The sequence below is a fragment of the Larimichthys crocea genome, chromosome XII (genome assembly GCF_000972845.2).
Source record: "Larimichthys crocea isolate SSNF chromosome XII, L_crocea_2.0, whole genome shotgun sequence".
Classification (NCBI taxonomy): Eukaryota; Metazoa; Chordata; class Actinopteri; family Sciaenidae; genus Larimichthys; species Larimichthys crocea.
Genome location: NC_040022.1, coordinates 18004106 through 18019928, shown reverse-complemented (window position 1 = coordinate 18019928; position 15823 = coordinate 18004106). Strand labels below are relative to the sequence as shown.

At 40.9% G+C, this 15823-nt stretch overlaps 2 protein-coding genes across 3 annotated transcripts; both read left to right on the top strand.

The window, feature by feature from the left end:
• Window positions 1-468: 468 nt before the first annotated feature.
• Window positions 469-7139, top strand: lrrc8da (leucine rich repeat containing 8 VRAC subunit Da). Its single transcript, XM_010733333.3, has 2 exons — window positions 469-815; window positions 3551-7139. Coding segments are annotated over exons 1-2 (2556 nt in total). The 5' UTR covers window positions 469-814; the 3' UTR covers window positions 6106-7139.
• Window positions 7140-10050: 2911 nt separating this feature from the next.
• On the top strand, window positions 10051-15446 carry LOC104920932 (A-kinase anchor protein 8-like). 2 transcript variants are annotated; one of them, XM_027284950.1, is made up of 11 exons: window positions 10051-10482; window positions 10686-10807; window positions 12269-12371; window positions 12734-13196; window positions 13430-13502; window positions 13720-13786; window positions 14078-14225; window positions 14368-14428; window positions 14521-14651; window positions 14774-14863; window positions 15241-15446. In XM_027284950.1, exons 1-11 carry the CDS (start codon window positions 10415-10417, stop codon window positions 15259-15261), a joined length of 1347 nt encoding a protein of 448 aa, XP_027140751.1. In that variant the 5' UTR covers window positions 10051-10414; the 3' UTR covers window positions 15262-15446. The 2 variants fall into 2 exon arrangements, with proteins under 2 accessions (XP_027140751.1, XP_027140753.1); XM_027284952.1 differs by having other exon boundaries at window positions 10481-10576.
• The last annotated feature ends 377 nt before the right edge of the window (window positions 15447-15823 follow it).

The window sequence follows — 15823 nt, the reverse complement described above, 5'->3', positions numbered from 1 at the left end:
GGTATGCTGTGATACGGTCATACGTGGCTCCGTGATACGGTCACATAGTTCCCTACGCAAACCTTTCCAGCAACAGTCTTCAAGACTGTGTTGTCAATCCAAAAATGTGTACCTACTGCTGGGAATGATAATATATTTGGCCCATAAATAATAAATCCAACATTGTTTTTAATACAAATTGTCACCATCTGCTCTGCTCCTCTTTCCCGCTGCTGCCTAACGTTAATTAGCGCTAATTATCACGCCAGTGCGGTGACAAAATGACGTTTTGAATGGAAGATTTTGAGTAAATGTGTATATGACCGAAACACAGGGTAATGTACTGTGTCAGGGTGACTATGTTAGGATAAATGTAAACTTTTCAGCCCAACTGTTGACTGTGCGTAGTACTTCCTCCCACACGCTTTGAACGCAGCATGAGATAAGCTTGCAGGCGGTGTCTTAGAGAAGTGCCCGTAATGCCTTCATCCAATCAGAAGCGCCCATAACACCCACAACAACGGTCTGTGCGGCTCCATATTGAGTCTGTCTTTTCTTAGAAATGCATTACACCGGAGGTCTGCCTGCGCATATTGTGTAACTCACAGCCAGGCTGCCGGCTCTGCTCCCCGGGCTCAGGTATGAAGGGATGCAGCCGACAAAGCGCCTGTCACGAACAAATGTTTCTCAGAGCTTTTGTTTGGCGGAGCGGCGTCACAGTCACTGTTTTTAAAGGGGCTGAGAAATTAGGCTAGAGGCGCACCTGAGGACCGGAGCGAAAAGTGGCATGCAGGCTGAGGAAGAAATAATTGGATTGAGATAACGCCACACAGGCAGTAAGTATATTTTCTGTTACTGTGTTTTTAAATATACACTTTAAATAAATGTAGCCACAGCCTACTTATAATCACTAACTTGAGTGATAATCTCAAATTATGGTTTCCAGATAAGAAACTAGTTACCTGGCGTGAATGTTTAACGCCGGGGCACATGGTGCTTCTCAATTTCACATGTTTCAACGAGTCACCTGATCCGGTACACCAACAGATCACTTACTGCGCAAGAACTCCTCACGTGAGAGGGAAAGAAGTCCAATGTTTCATCAGCCAACCAAAGAAATGTCTCATTTCCTCTGAAAACAGTCCGCCTCAACCTAAAAATAATTATACACTGTGACAAGTGCAACATATTTCCATGGAGCTCATGTCTGACCCTCAGTCCTCTCCTTAAGTTATACAAAAGTGTGTGGTAGTCATCTTTTAAACTATCTTTTTGCACACGCCGTGCATGGTGAGGACAGTTTCATGTAGTCTGTTTGAACAAGGAGCATGTTGCTTCAGAGGTTTAAGATAAAGATACTGATCACTCTTCTGACTTCCCTGCTACCAGGGCCCGCCTGTGGCACTGGGCCCCACCCTTTCCTACTCAAACTTTTGAATATTTCATGTACATTACCAGTTTTAGATGTGTTTTTTCTGTCATGTGTGAAGAGACGGTGGGAGGGTTGATAATTATAAACCACTGTGGAGCCTCTATCAACTTTGTCATTGTTGCATGGAACATAAACTTGCACCAGAGCTTGTCATACGTTGCCAAGATATATATGTAGTCTAAACGGAACTACGGTTTATGATCAGTAACTGCCCTGACTTTAAATAATGATTTGTCATTCTTATCAGCATCATAAGAATGATGAAGGAACAATAAACAAGCTGTAGCTATGACTGCCTGGTCAATGTGAAAAGAGGGCCTCGGCCTCAGATGACTGGTTTCACAGCAGACATGTCACAGCAGGGAAAGCACAGGTGTTACTAATAACATTAAAGAAGGCTCTGTTCTGTTCAAGCGCCCCAGTGAGCCAAGACAGCGTGACGGTGAGCCGGCATTCACAACACCAGGACCCTCAAACTGAAGCAGCTAAATGGAATTCTGCCATTTCTAATTGAATTATTTAACATGTAAAAATGAATACTATAACACAATGAGAAAACACGAGCTATGCAGCATGTGTTTTATCATACAAGTGTAGTCATGAGAAGTCAAGTTCCTCAAACTATAAAAGTAACCTTATGTAACCTCCTAGCAGTACTATACACAACTGGCTCTGGTAAATTTGGTGATTTAATATTTGTGAACCAAAAAAATGAGTTAATGTTTAACAATTAAGGCTGGACTCACTGTAAAGTCCAAAATAGGGATAAAAATGATTACTTTATTTTCAAGATAAAAACTGCATTGCAAGACCTCTGAGGCAAGACCCGAGACATTCATGATTATTTTGCAGCAGCTGTGTGCTCAGGCATATTATTCGCTTGTTTGGAGGCTGATGTTGAACTGAAAACTTCACAGATCTGAAATAGAGTTCCTTTTTAGGGCTACAAACACATACAATCTGTTATTGCTGGCCTTTGCTTTAAAATAGTTTTTCCTTTTGATATACACAGGAGCCAAACAGGAAAACTATCTTGTACATCTACATGCAATTCAGTTATATATATATTTTTGCACAGAAATGTCCAACTCTGTCTTTCTTACCTGCAAGAAATGCCTTCTCTCTGTATTAAAGTTCAACAGGATTCAGGATGTCCTTTGCCTCAGTGCACAGTACAGTCTGAAATATTCAAAATGTGTCACAGAACTATTGCTTTCCACTTCAGCTCCCAGGGCTTGAAAAAAGCAACAATTTATCAAGATGGACAGTCATCAATTATTCATTTATTCAGAGAAACACATTCACATATTTTAAGAAGCAGGAAACAGATGAAAGCTGATATGGTCTGATATACAAAGTGCCACAACGCTACATAAAAACACACAGTACTTCAGTAAATGAAACGCATGTGTGCCAAACGTCTTTAGTGAGTCACAACAGTTGGTAGACCGACATCAAAGGACTTCTTCCAGTAACAACACGTTATAACAAGTCTGGATTTAGCACAGCCATACTCTGTGCTTATTCATCATCAAAACATTACTGAACCAAACTACACTCATACATGAGAGAAAGGGGGGGTTGGATATAGCGCATAGAGTGATGGAGCACTCCTGCCTTCAGTTACATATCCACACCTTGTACAGCTGGGGGGGTTATATGTGTTACTCCAGCAGCTGTGCAACATGCCTTTTTACTTTTGGTGAGCTGCTGTGGATATGAGCTAGAGAGCTTGTATAAAACATATATTGAATGTTTGTTTTTTTGTTTGTTTTTTTATTTATTTTCTTTACAGAAATATAACTCAAGATAAAAGTAGTCATAGTCATGTTAAAGGACTGCTTATGGTCAGGCTTTGGTAATATAAACAGAGGAGTTTCAGCAACCACTTAAACATCTAGAAAATGTCAGAAACAGTGAAAAATGATCATCATAGTTTTTAAGATGTCTTCATGTTTTATCTTAACGGTCCCAAACCCAATGAGATTGGAGTTGATACCATGATATAAAACAGAGAAAAGTATCAACTAGAATTAGTTTAATTTAGCTTGATTGAATATCAAAGTAATCGATTTAATTTGAGGTCTCTTTCATCTTGACTTTGTTCCACACATACTGACTCTCTTTCATTTGTTGCAGTGATGTTCACACTCACTGAGGTTGCGTCTTTGAACGACATCCAGCCAACGTATCGCATTCTAAAGCCATGGTGGGACGTCTTCATGGACTATCTGGGGCTGGTCATGCTCATGCTGGCCATATTCGCCATGACCATGCAGATCACCAAGGACCAGGTGGCTTGCCTTCCGTGTCTGGAGGACCAAAGGAATGCTCCAGGAGCCTCTCCGAACTCGTTTCCACAGCAGACCACACAGGCAGCAGCCTCATCAGCAGCCACTGGCGACGTGACCTCCACCACCCCCCTCATGACCAAGGACTTACCGGACGAAGTTGTCCATGAGATCCACGTGACACACCAACACACTTCTACGGTGGCAGAGAAAACTATCAATCAGCCTCAACCAACAGGGGTCAAGACCAACTTGGACTATCAACAATATATCTTCATTAACCAAATATGTTACCATGTTGCCTTGCCCTGGTATTCCAAGTATTTTCCATACCTCACCCTCATCCACACCCTTGTTCTTATGGTCAGTAGCAATTTCTGGTTCAAATACCCTAAAACAAGCTCAAAGATTGAGCATTTTGTTTCGATTCTGGGTAGATGTTTTGAGTCTCCCTGGACTACGAAAGCTTTGTCTGAAACAGCTTGCGAGGACTCAGAGGAGAACAAACAGAGGTTGACCGGAACCTCATCAGCACCAAAGCAAGTATCTTTAGAGGGAAAGGATGAAAGCTCAAATGTCAACTCATCCACACCCATGCTTGGTGTGAAGTTCTCTGCAGATAAGCCAATCACAGAGGTCCCAAGTAGTATGACAATCCTGGACAAAAAAGACGGCGAGCAGGCCAAAGCCCTATTTGAGAAAGTAAGAAAATTCAGAGCTCATGTGGAGGACAGTGATTTCATCTACAAACTTTATGTAGCGCAGACTATTGTCAAAACTGTCAAGTTTATTTTGATATTGTCCTACACTTCGACCTTTTTGGCTAAAATAAATTTTAAGCATGAATGTAAACCAGATATTAAACAGCTAACAGGATACCAAACGTTTTTCTGTACTCACAACATGGCGTTCATGCTAAACAAGCTTCTTATCAGCTACATGGCTTTGATTTTGATCTATGGGATGGCGTGCTTGTACTCTCTCTTCTGGGTGTTCCGACGACCTCTAAAGGAGTACTCCTTTGAAAAGGTCAGAGAAGAGAGCAGCTTTAGTGACATTCCTGATGTGAAGAATGACTTTGCATTCCTCTTACACATGGTTGACCAATATGACCAACTCTACTCCAAACGGTTTGGTGTCTTCTTGTCTGAGGTCAGTGAAAACAAGCTGAGGGAGATCAGTCTGAATCATGAGTGGACCTTTGAAAAACTGAGGCAGCTGGTGACCCGTAACGCTCAGGACCAGCAGGAGCTCCACCTTTTCATGCTCTCTGGTCTCCCGAATGCAGTGTTTGACTTGACAGACTTGGAGGTGCTGAAACTGGAGCTGATTCCTGAGGTGAGGTTCTCGGCCAAGGTCTCCCAAATGACCAGCCTGCAGGAGCTGCATCTCTGCCACTCTCCGGCCAAAGTAGAGCAGACAGGTTTTGCTTTCCTCCGGGACCATCTTCGCTGCCTTCATGTCAAGTTTACTGATGTGGCTGAGATCCCAACATGGGTATATTTGCTAAGAAGTTTGAGGGAGCTTAACCTAATCGGCAACTTGAGCTCAGAAAACAACAAAATGATTGGTCTAGAGTCCATGCGTGATCTGAGGCATTTAAAGACACTATCCTTGAAGAGCAACCTGACAAAAATGCCCACAAACATCACAGAGCTATCACCACATCTGATTAAGTTAGTGGTGCACAATGATGGTACAAAGCTGCTGGTACTAAATAGTTTGAAAAAAATGATCAATCTAATCGAACTGGAGCTGCACAGCTGCGAACTGGAAAGGATTCCCCACGCTATTTTCAGCTTGACCAACTTGCAGGAACTTGACCTGAAATCTAACAACATCCGAACCATAGAGGAGATCATCAGCTTCCAGCACCTCAAGAGGCTTACATGCCTTAAACTGTGGCACAACAAAATTATCACCATCCCCTCCTCTATCGGCCAGGTCAAGTCTCTGGAGTCTCTTCACCTCTCTCACAATAAACTCGAGTCCCTGCCCCCAGCCTTGTTCACTCTACCTAAACTGCGACACTTGGATGTGGGCCACAACTCCATCACGGTGCTCCCTCCAGATGTGGGTCTCCTCCACAACCTCCAGTACTTGGCCATCAACTCCAACAAGGTGGAGGGGCTGCCCAAGCCTCTGTTCAGATGCACCAAGCTCAAGGTGCTGTGTCTGGGGAACAATGCGCTCACCTCGCTGCCAGAGGCTCTGGGTCAACTGGTTCAGCTCACTCAGCTGGAGCTGAAAGGAAACTGCCTGGACAGACTGCCCGTCCAGCTAGGAAGCTGCCGCCTGCTGCGCAAAAGCGGCCTGGTTGTGGAGGACCATCTCTTCGACGCACTGCCTGTGGAAGTTAAGGAGAGTATCAGCCAAGAGAGCACCTTTACAAGTGGCTTATAGCACAAAAAACACAACTCTGGCACCTCTGGTGGTTCATGACAAGCCTGTGTAATGGATGTAGATTTTTATTATTGTAATATCCATAAAATGAATGCATTTTCTTGATTATTTTAATGGGTTTTCATAGTTGCTTATGTATTGAAAATGGTACAGATTACTTTTCCTGTTGCTGATTTATGCATCTAATTCAGCAACATCTTTGGATTTAGCGTTTTTTCATAGCTTTGAGTAATAAGTAATATGTTAGAAATTAAGCTTCTCTATGTAATACTCTTTAGACCAAAACTGTTTCCTCCAGTGACACAGTATGTAGATTTTTCATTATTTTAGGTACTCAGGTATAATTGTAACCATGGGGAACAATCTTTTTGCCTTAACTGCTGCTATTTTTTACAGTGAGGGCTTTCTCAACCAAAAGGCCAAAAATGAATATATTCATGTTTTCATGTCAGTTTTTCATACAGATGCTATTCACAGAGCAATTTCTAAATATTATTGAAGATGACACAATGCAACACTTCTTACTTTTGTAGTTTTTAACTTTTGTTGAACTTATTTAACCTTTTATTTTTCTTGATGTCTTGTAGCTGACAGAATGAGTTTCAGATTGTGCAACTCAGATGGATATTAAGCACCATAAATTAACCTTTACCGTACTGTTGTAGAGATACTAAGGCCTACAGTAATTCATTTGCACATGCACAAAACTTAATGATTTAAAGATCAGTCCTTTGTGATAACAGGTCCTAAGAGCAACGTGAGCTGATAAAAGGGAAATCTGTTGACTACGTTTTTGTTTTTTATCATGCTTTTAAATTTGAAATGTGTAATAAAACTGGTCACAGGTAGGATTTCTACTAAACCATGTAATGACAACAGACATGTCTGCCTTCATTCTTCTTAATGTGTTTCTGTGTAGGCCGATATACATATATATGTATGTGTGTGCTCTTCAGAGCTGCTGTTAACACCTTGGTGATTCTATGCTCAAAGTTCACAACTTTATGGCACAATAAAACAAGATTTTAGATGAATGTCTAATCATTATTCATCTACTTCAGGTGCATGCCACTAAACTCTCTACTGCACTCTCTCTACTCAGAATGCCACAAATGTTTAGGTATATTTAAGTGAATTTAAAGAAAATTCAAAATAATACTACAATGAGAAATCTCATACATTTAAACTGTATAGATGGTATAATTGATTTTGGCCTGCATTTTAAAATTTTAACAATGAACATGTTTGCATGCAGGTTACAGCTTTGGTATCCAAACCCTTTCTGTCATGCTTCCAAGATAAAGCAGATTAAATGTCACATCCCTGCATCCACACATATGTATTTTCATCAACCCTTCACAAAAGAAGCTAAGTTTGATTTTATTGGAATAACATGAACTGCATTTTCCTTTTTACACGCTTCTCACTTAGTTAAACTTTCTGGGAGATTTTACACACAAAATACACAATGCTCTCCTGCTATAGTTGACAGTAGATGGACTCAAAGATAGACTTGTTTGACGAGCATTCCCAGGTTTCCATTTCTTCCCACTCAAAGGTACCCGAACCCGAATCTTGATAGCTTTGCTAAGATTAGAACACTATTGTTTTTTGTTTTTTTTATCGCTGCCATGAATCAGATTCACAGGTTTTATTCACACCAACAGTTGGACTGTTGTTGTAGTTACCACCTGTGTCCCCTGCTAACAATTGTGATTAAAAGTGATTAATTATCTTATTGGTTACCTGTGTTTGATAAGTCAAAAGTTCTGTTCTACTATGTTGCAAGCTTCTCTGCTTCCTGACCACAAAATGAGAGCTTATGTCCCCCTAGGGGCTCTATACAAAGACCCCTGAAGCAGGAATCTTTTGTCAGTGTTATCAAGAGTCAGACAGCGGACAGGGTTACAGTGATTCACAGGGAATAGGATAATCCCAACCTGCTAATTCCACAATGAAACCTTTAAGAGCAGTCAACTTGATGTATTTCCAGTTCACTGACAGTAAAGAAGCGGTAGCCTTTGTCCTGACATTTCTTGTGGTTTATGACCCACATAACCCTTTTCACCAGATGTCTTTATCGATATTGTAGATGTTCTGTGTTCCTCCATGTGACCATACAGAAAATCATAATTCCTACCAGACCATTCAGCCCACCAGTACATGAGTTGGCTTGTACAGGGAATTTGATGATCCTCTGTGAACCTGTAACATTGTTAGTGTGAGCGAGTGAGTCCTGCTGAAAAGGAACAATAGGTTCACTGTCACTGTGTAGATCTTGATTGTGTCATGGAGGTCATGCGTGCTATGCATGTATATAACCTTCTGTTCAACAGTCTAATTGATGGCCTTGCACTAATATTCTAAATACCGCAATTTGTCTGAGAATTTACATTATGATGAACCTGTCCTTGAGATATCCTGTCCTGAATTTAAAAACGTCTGCACACACTGCTGCTCAGTCTTTCCTGCTACGGCATGTTTACACTCATTCACTTTGTTTGGACTAACCCACCTTTCAGCAAGTGTTCTTTTCTGCTGAAGCTACTACTCTACTCTGCAGATTATTTACTCTATTAAATTATACTTTAGCATGGAATTCAGATGTGTGAATTTATTATTTTACAAAAAAAATTTCACAGATTTAAAACATATATATCCAAAGATATAAAAATATAAATATTTCCAAAGTTGTATCAGTGTCAGCTAAACCAAGATAAGCATAGACATGTACAGGCTAACCCAAAAATTGTGTTCAATTGTGTTCACTCAACCTCAACTTTACTTTGGACTATGCAGAATGCAAATTTTCACACAGATAGCTAAGACAAGTAAAAATACAGGACCGCCTTATTAGTTCATAAGATGTTTAGTGGTATGTATTTCCAAACATTTAATGAAGAAATTTATTAAACCAACAGTCACTCAGCCAAATGTGGGACCCCTAAAAATGAGTTTGTAGGGATGCATGGTTAGCACTGTCGCCTCACAGCAAGAAGGTTCCTGGTTCAAAACTGTGGGACCTTTCTGTGTGAGTTTGCATGTTCTTTGCATGTTGGTGGGTTCTCTCTGGGTACTCTGGCTTCTTCCCAAGACGTGCAGTTAATAGACATTTTTCCACAGCAGCCATGTTGACAAGAAATAGTAGGGTCAACACAGGTGTTTGCAATGATACTAATTAAGGGAGAAACAGAATTAAAATTCTCTGTATGTCCTGTATGGCACTGTTGACAATAAAACTGACTTGACTTAATTTAAGGGACCCCTAACTCTGCCCCTCTGATAGGTTAATCCAACCCTGCCTGTAGTGTGTAGCTATCTATTTTGTTCTGCCACTTAAATAACAAACAACATAAAGATAAAGAACACGAAAAAGTCCACTGGACACGCTTGTTATTGGGAATTAGTTAACGTGAGTAATAAACGTGCACGTATATGTATCATGTGTTACAGTATGCTGCCACCTGTCGGCAGGTGTGCGTCTGGTAACTGGCTCTTTGCCAGTGTTGCCAACTTGGCTTCACTTTCTCGCGAGATTTTAACGACTTTATTTCTAAAATGCGACTTTCTTAGACAATCAAGGAAAAGGCAGAACAATATATCATACACATATATTGTTCTGTATTTCATTCATGTGCGTGCTGCCCAGAGTAAGCACACTCTTCTGCACAGGGCAGGTGTTTGGGTTTAACGAGTGACCGTGTTAACCAGCGACCGCTAGCCGAGTGTCGTCTGTGGTTGTCGTAATTACAACTGTTGAAACAGGATGAGACGAATAACGTTGTGTTTGTTTGTTGTTGTTTTTTACATGTAATGTTAATTATAAAAAAGTAAAAACAAGACCGCTACTTATTTTCCTGTTTTTAACGGCTGCCGTAACTACAACGGTCAACACCGGTTTAACACGGTAACTCGTTCGACCATAACACCGGCCGTAGGTGTGGCGTGCGGGGCAGTCAGGAGTACACCTCTTGCTGCTCAACTATAGCTTGTAAACATGTAAATAATTCACATTTCCTCTGCGGATTTCTAAATTAAGATGTTCCCATAGCTTGTAAATGGTTAGTTTAATACTCTCCTCCTGTTTTAACGGGTTTTTAAAGTCGTCTTTAAAAATGAACCGACGCTGAGGGAGGATAAAACCTGAAGATGGCAGTAAAGCAGCTACCGTTAAAACACCCGAAGAAGACGAAACGCTAACATAGCGGCTAGCTACTTTCATTGGAAAAGAGTTGCCAACACAGAGGTGAACCAGCTTCACTCCTCCTCACACAGGCTGTCTGCCCTGCTCACATAAAGCAGACAGATAATGAAGCGTCAGAGTAATGTCCCCTTCAGTCCTTCAGCTCCAGTGTACAAACAGCCGCAGCCTGGAAGGTAACTACATGTTGCTAATGTTACTGTACGTTCATTTATCTGAGAGCAGGTGGGATTAGTTTCTGACACTCTTGCTGTTGACTGGATATTAAAGGTACATAAGCCAACGAGCCAGTCTGTGTGTATGTAAATAGCCACGTTGCCTGTTTTATTCATGTTAAACATGCATTCAGTTGTTTGCTTCTGATTTCTGTGATTCACAGAATACCGCTTGAATTCAGAGAAGCCATGAAACACATCTCTGTGAAGCCAGCCGAAAGTTCAAACACCAGGACAGCTGACACGGTTGCTAAGACGCCGCCACCACCACCCCGGAAACGCGCAGGTGACCTGGCTGCACACCTAGAAAGACGCACGCAAAATTTCCATATAAGGGCATACCTGTGGTTTTGCATGTTTTAGCTCAGATTACCCATACTTTACATGACAAGGTAAGAGCTCAGGCCTCAGGGACCACAGTGTGGATTGTGGACTGGTAGCTGGAGAAGTGCCAGTGCTCTTCCTGAGCACTGCCCGAGGTGCCCTTGAGCAAGGCACTGCACCTCTAACAGCTCCCAGGGCACTCTACGTGACAGCCCATCACTCCAACATCACTCTGCATGTCTATAAGCCCTTTATGTGTGTGGTTATATTTTGGACCCAATAGACCTTTTTCAGAGCAGCCATTTTGACATGAAATAGTAGGGTCAACACAGGTGTTACCATGGATACAGATTATGGTTCTGTTTCATTTAGTGTAGCAGAGACTTTACAGTGAGCCAACATGGATCGCAGCAGCACCCTGACTCTGTTTGACCGGAATGGAACAAGACTGTAATAAGTATCCGTGGTAACACCTGTGTTTACCCACTATTCAAAATGGCTGCTCTGAAAAAAGGTCTGCTGGGGAATAATAAAATGAATCATCTTCTTTTTCTTCTTAGTAAATCGTGTTGCTGCATTTTGTTTACCGCTGTAGGAATTCACTCATTTAATTCAATAAATCATCAAAATAAATTTTATATTTTTGGGCACACTGCCTTTTATTGGTGGCTGAACACTATCAATTAAAAAAGGCAGCTAAGAGGCTAAGCAAGCTCTTACTGTGACTCATTCAAAAAATCCACAGCCACGTCAGATAATAGTGTTTATTTAAACAAAGGAATAACCCACACATTAACTTGGCATACTGCAAAGAGATGGTCAAAAGAAAATATTCAAGCCCAACTCACTTTTTGTCTGAATGCTGTCACCGGAAATTATAGTGATCCAGAGAACGTTTGCAATCTACACAAAAACACAAGCTATACACAATTTGGAGAGACTCAGTGATGAGAGAAAGAAATGAGGGGAGTGACATGTAACAAAGGTCCTGAACAGGACTAAATATTCAGATGTTGCAGTTAATGGTTTGCACCTTAACCCTTAGACCACTAGATTCCTCCTGTCTCCATTATGTTTTATCAAAGTGAAACTGCATTAGCATGCAATGGCAGTGTATGCATATTTCACTTTCATTGAATTCATAACTGAGGTAAGTTTAATGAATCTCTGGGTCCCCTCTTGCAAGTCATAAATAGTGGATAAGGCATGCACCGATTATAGATTTTGATCGTACATACAATCTGAGAAAAGATCGAGGTTTCACGTTTATATATGTTTAAACTGTTAAATCACTGCATCCCTATATGGGATTATTGTGTTAAATTTTATCCTGTTAACTAATAAAGTTGACAGAAATAAACCAAACAGTCCAGTTTATCAAACCCAATAATCTTCATTGATATGTAACTTTGGTATTATACAGCGAAATCTTCTGCTGTTAAATGGAAGTCTTCATTCAAACCAGTGGGGGGAGAGGAAGAAGGAGAAGAAGACGACAACTCACCAGACAAGAGCAGTCCAGAAAGGTAAAACAGTCGGTGATGTTTACAACATATTGACAGTGTCAAGAGTGACGTCTCCTGTTGTTACAATCTAGCATGTCCCACATTTTAGCCTTTAATTTTGTCTTGTGGTGACTAAAATGTTAAAATATGGGCTGTCTGAAGGTGACCTCATTATGCATTATTCCAGATGGACCTTGTGATTTTGTGAGGTAGAAGTGCAAGCAGCAGGAAAGATTCAGTGTCTCACTGGATACATTTAACTAAATGTGCTCAGCCTCTAATAAGTTTTAGTTTTTTCTTTTTCACAATAGTTCATGTTGTTTGCTAGCACAAGCATGATCTATGTAACACACACACAAATTCCTCTTCCGTCTCTCCCACAGAGTTGAGCTTTATAATCCTTACGATCCTGCCTCGTCAGACTCTGAGCACGAGATGCCACAATGCCAAGACCACAACCGCTCCCCAGCTGATCAGGATAACAACCTGGGACACCAGCATCTCTCCCCAAGTAGAGGCTGCCGTGACAACCGCCACTGGGACTCATCCTATTCTGAGCCAGGGAACCGACCCCTCGACAGGCGTGACTTAAACCCTGAAACCAGACCCACTGAGTGTCGGAATCTCAGTCCAGGTCGTAGACTGCCTGAACGATGTGCTTTCAGCCCAGACGCTGAATCACTTGTCCCTCCAGGTTATGGCTCCATGAGTAGACCTGTGGACCACAGAGTCCGCAGCCCTGACAGACTTATTCACAGCTCCTCCACCCAGAGGTTCCCTGCATCTTATGCAGGACAGAGGACTAACGGGGAGGAGATTATACCAATCGCAGAATACAGGAGAGAGGTATCTACAATAAGACTGAAAGTATGACAGCTGTTTGTTTGCTGAGTCTCAATATTTATGCAGTTTGAATCCTGTGGTTATAATTCAACCTTGAGCTGCAGATTTAAACAGGACACAAGGTCTGTTTGTTGTACTTTGTTGGAATGTGATGAAGCAGTTACAGTTTCCTTTGTATACGCAGTGATCACAATGTGATACTTGGTACCAACTGGAAACATTTCTCTCTTCTGCAGACCACTACCGTTAGATTATCTCCACCCAGGTTACAGCGGGACTATCAGCATCAGCCAGGATACATGAAAACAGGCAAGTTGAAAACAGATTTGGGGGAAATAAATATAGGAGAGACATGATTAAATTGATTACGTGAAAAAGTGTCTTGAGAGTATTGTTTTGAAAACCTAAGAATCAACATCCAGTAGGTTTACTTTATTTCTGCTATGCATGCACACGCTTCCTCTGTGAACCCAATATTCATAATAATAATAATAATAATAATTCTGTATATGATTTTGTTTTTCAGGGCTGGGTGAACTCACACCTTCAACAGAGAAAATAAGAAACGGGAGCAAAAAAATAATAATGGACAAGTAAGAACCAAGGGTATTGATAACTGTTTAAAGATGCTACATGTAGAGTTAAAGAGTCTGACAGCTGTTGGAATGAAGGACCTGTGGTAGAGCTCCTTCTTACATGGTGGGAGTATCAGTCTGTTGCTGAAGGAGCTGTTTAAGGCCTCCACAGTCTTGTGTAGGACGTGAGATGAGTTGTTCATGATGGATGTCAGCTTTGCTAACATCTTCCTCTCCCCCAGGGGTAGTCCAGGACAGAGCTATTAACACATTCTGCAACACTGAAAGTCTTCAATATTTTTCTCTCAGGAGCCCCATCACCTGTGACCTTTGTGAAGTTGAGTTGGCCAATGGCCAGGAGCTGCAGGATCACTTAGAATCCAAGACTCACTGGTTCACCCTGGAGCACATCCAGCAGGAGAATAATTATGATGATATGGCTATAGCCTTCCTGCAGGTAAGATAATACATAGTATGGTACATCCCGTTGACGTTACCTGCGGTGTGTCTATTGTTTTCAACCTAAATATAATCATAGAAACAAACAAATGTCGGCACATTGGTGTAGTGGATGGTGATAGATATTTTTGTTTCTATAGGAGGTCATGCTGTTTAAAAGCCGTCAGTGTAGCCGAGCTATAGAGGGTAGTGTACTTCAAGGTAAATAACTTTGAAAGACATGCACTCTTATTACAGTGTCCTCTGTTCCAGACAAACAAAGCCTAAATACAGTCTGATCTTTGTTTTGTCAGCTCTCCAGGAAAATGACCACATGACAAAGATTGAAATTTTCCACTGTGCGGCTTGCAACATCTTCTTATCCACATCTGCAGCCTCAGTGCAGACTCACATTACCTCTCAGGAACACCTCACCAACACAAAGGTAACACTGCTGTAAAGTAGCATAAGATTATCATTGCATAGCATTGGATTTTTCTTTTTTCCAAAACTGGTTCTCGAAGAAAGTTGAAGTGATGATGACAGTGACTCGATGATTTCTTGTAGGAGTTTGAAGTGCAGCAGAGACGTACTTGCCTCAACAAAGCAGAAACCATGATGAAGGAGCTGAAACCTCAGTTTGAACACTTCCTGAAGGTATTTTGCAAGAGTGAACATTTCGAAAGTATTCAAACACAAGGAATGGTTATCAATTGGCTCTGTTCACTAACGCAAAGAAAAAGCTATCTCAATCATGGAGGTGGGGTTTGTAGGGGGGGGACATCAACATCACAGCATTATAACAAAAGTAACACTGTAAGGTGAGATTGCATCCCTTCTTCTCTTGCACTGAATACAGCAACCTAAATCAGCCTAAAAGTTATTAATGGATCACCTTAAATAATGCATTTGTTTTCAGCCTCAGCACACTATATCCAATTAGTAGCACTAGCTGTTAAAATGGACTGCGCTTTAGATACACCGAGCTCTACAGATGCAGCTATCAGACTACTTAACTGATTCTTTTCTTTCAGGGTGGCAGCCCATTTGAATGACGGACATACCGTTCACCCTGAGACACGGTTTGCTTCAGATGAAGAGCTACAGACTTAAAACAGTTTACTTCAATCACAACCACACTTTTGTGGCACCACTCGTACAGTATTTTGCTAACAGCTCACTGTTTATGTGGCATTCAGGTTTTGTCTAAATAAACTGAGACAATGTGGATTTTATTGTATCTTTGTTCAGATGTGGTTCATCATTTCACATTGTCTAAATTAACGTTAGCTGCAGTATTCCCCAGTCATCAACATGTGATCACGTTATAACATTTGTATGTATACAGTTTTTTTATAGTGTGCAAAAATAACAAAGTCAACTTGTTTCTGTTTTTTTTTTTTATTTAGAACAACACAAATGTTTTAAGCATTGTATCTGTGTGATATAGTACATTTAAAATTAAATTATTTCAAAACAGTATATTTAAACATTAAATATAGGTGACATGTATGAAGGGCAAAGTCAGCACTGGCTGTGCCTGTTAAATCTTTTTTTCTTAACCAACTTCAGTTTTAATTTCGTATTTGTTATTAGAAACAATGCAGTTACTGAAAT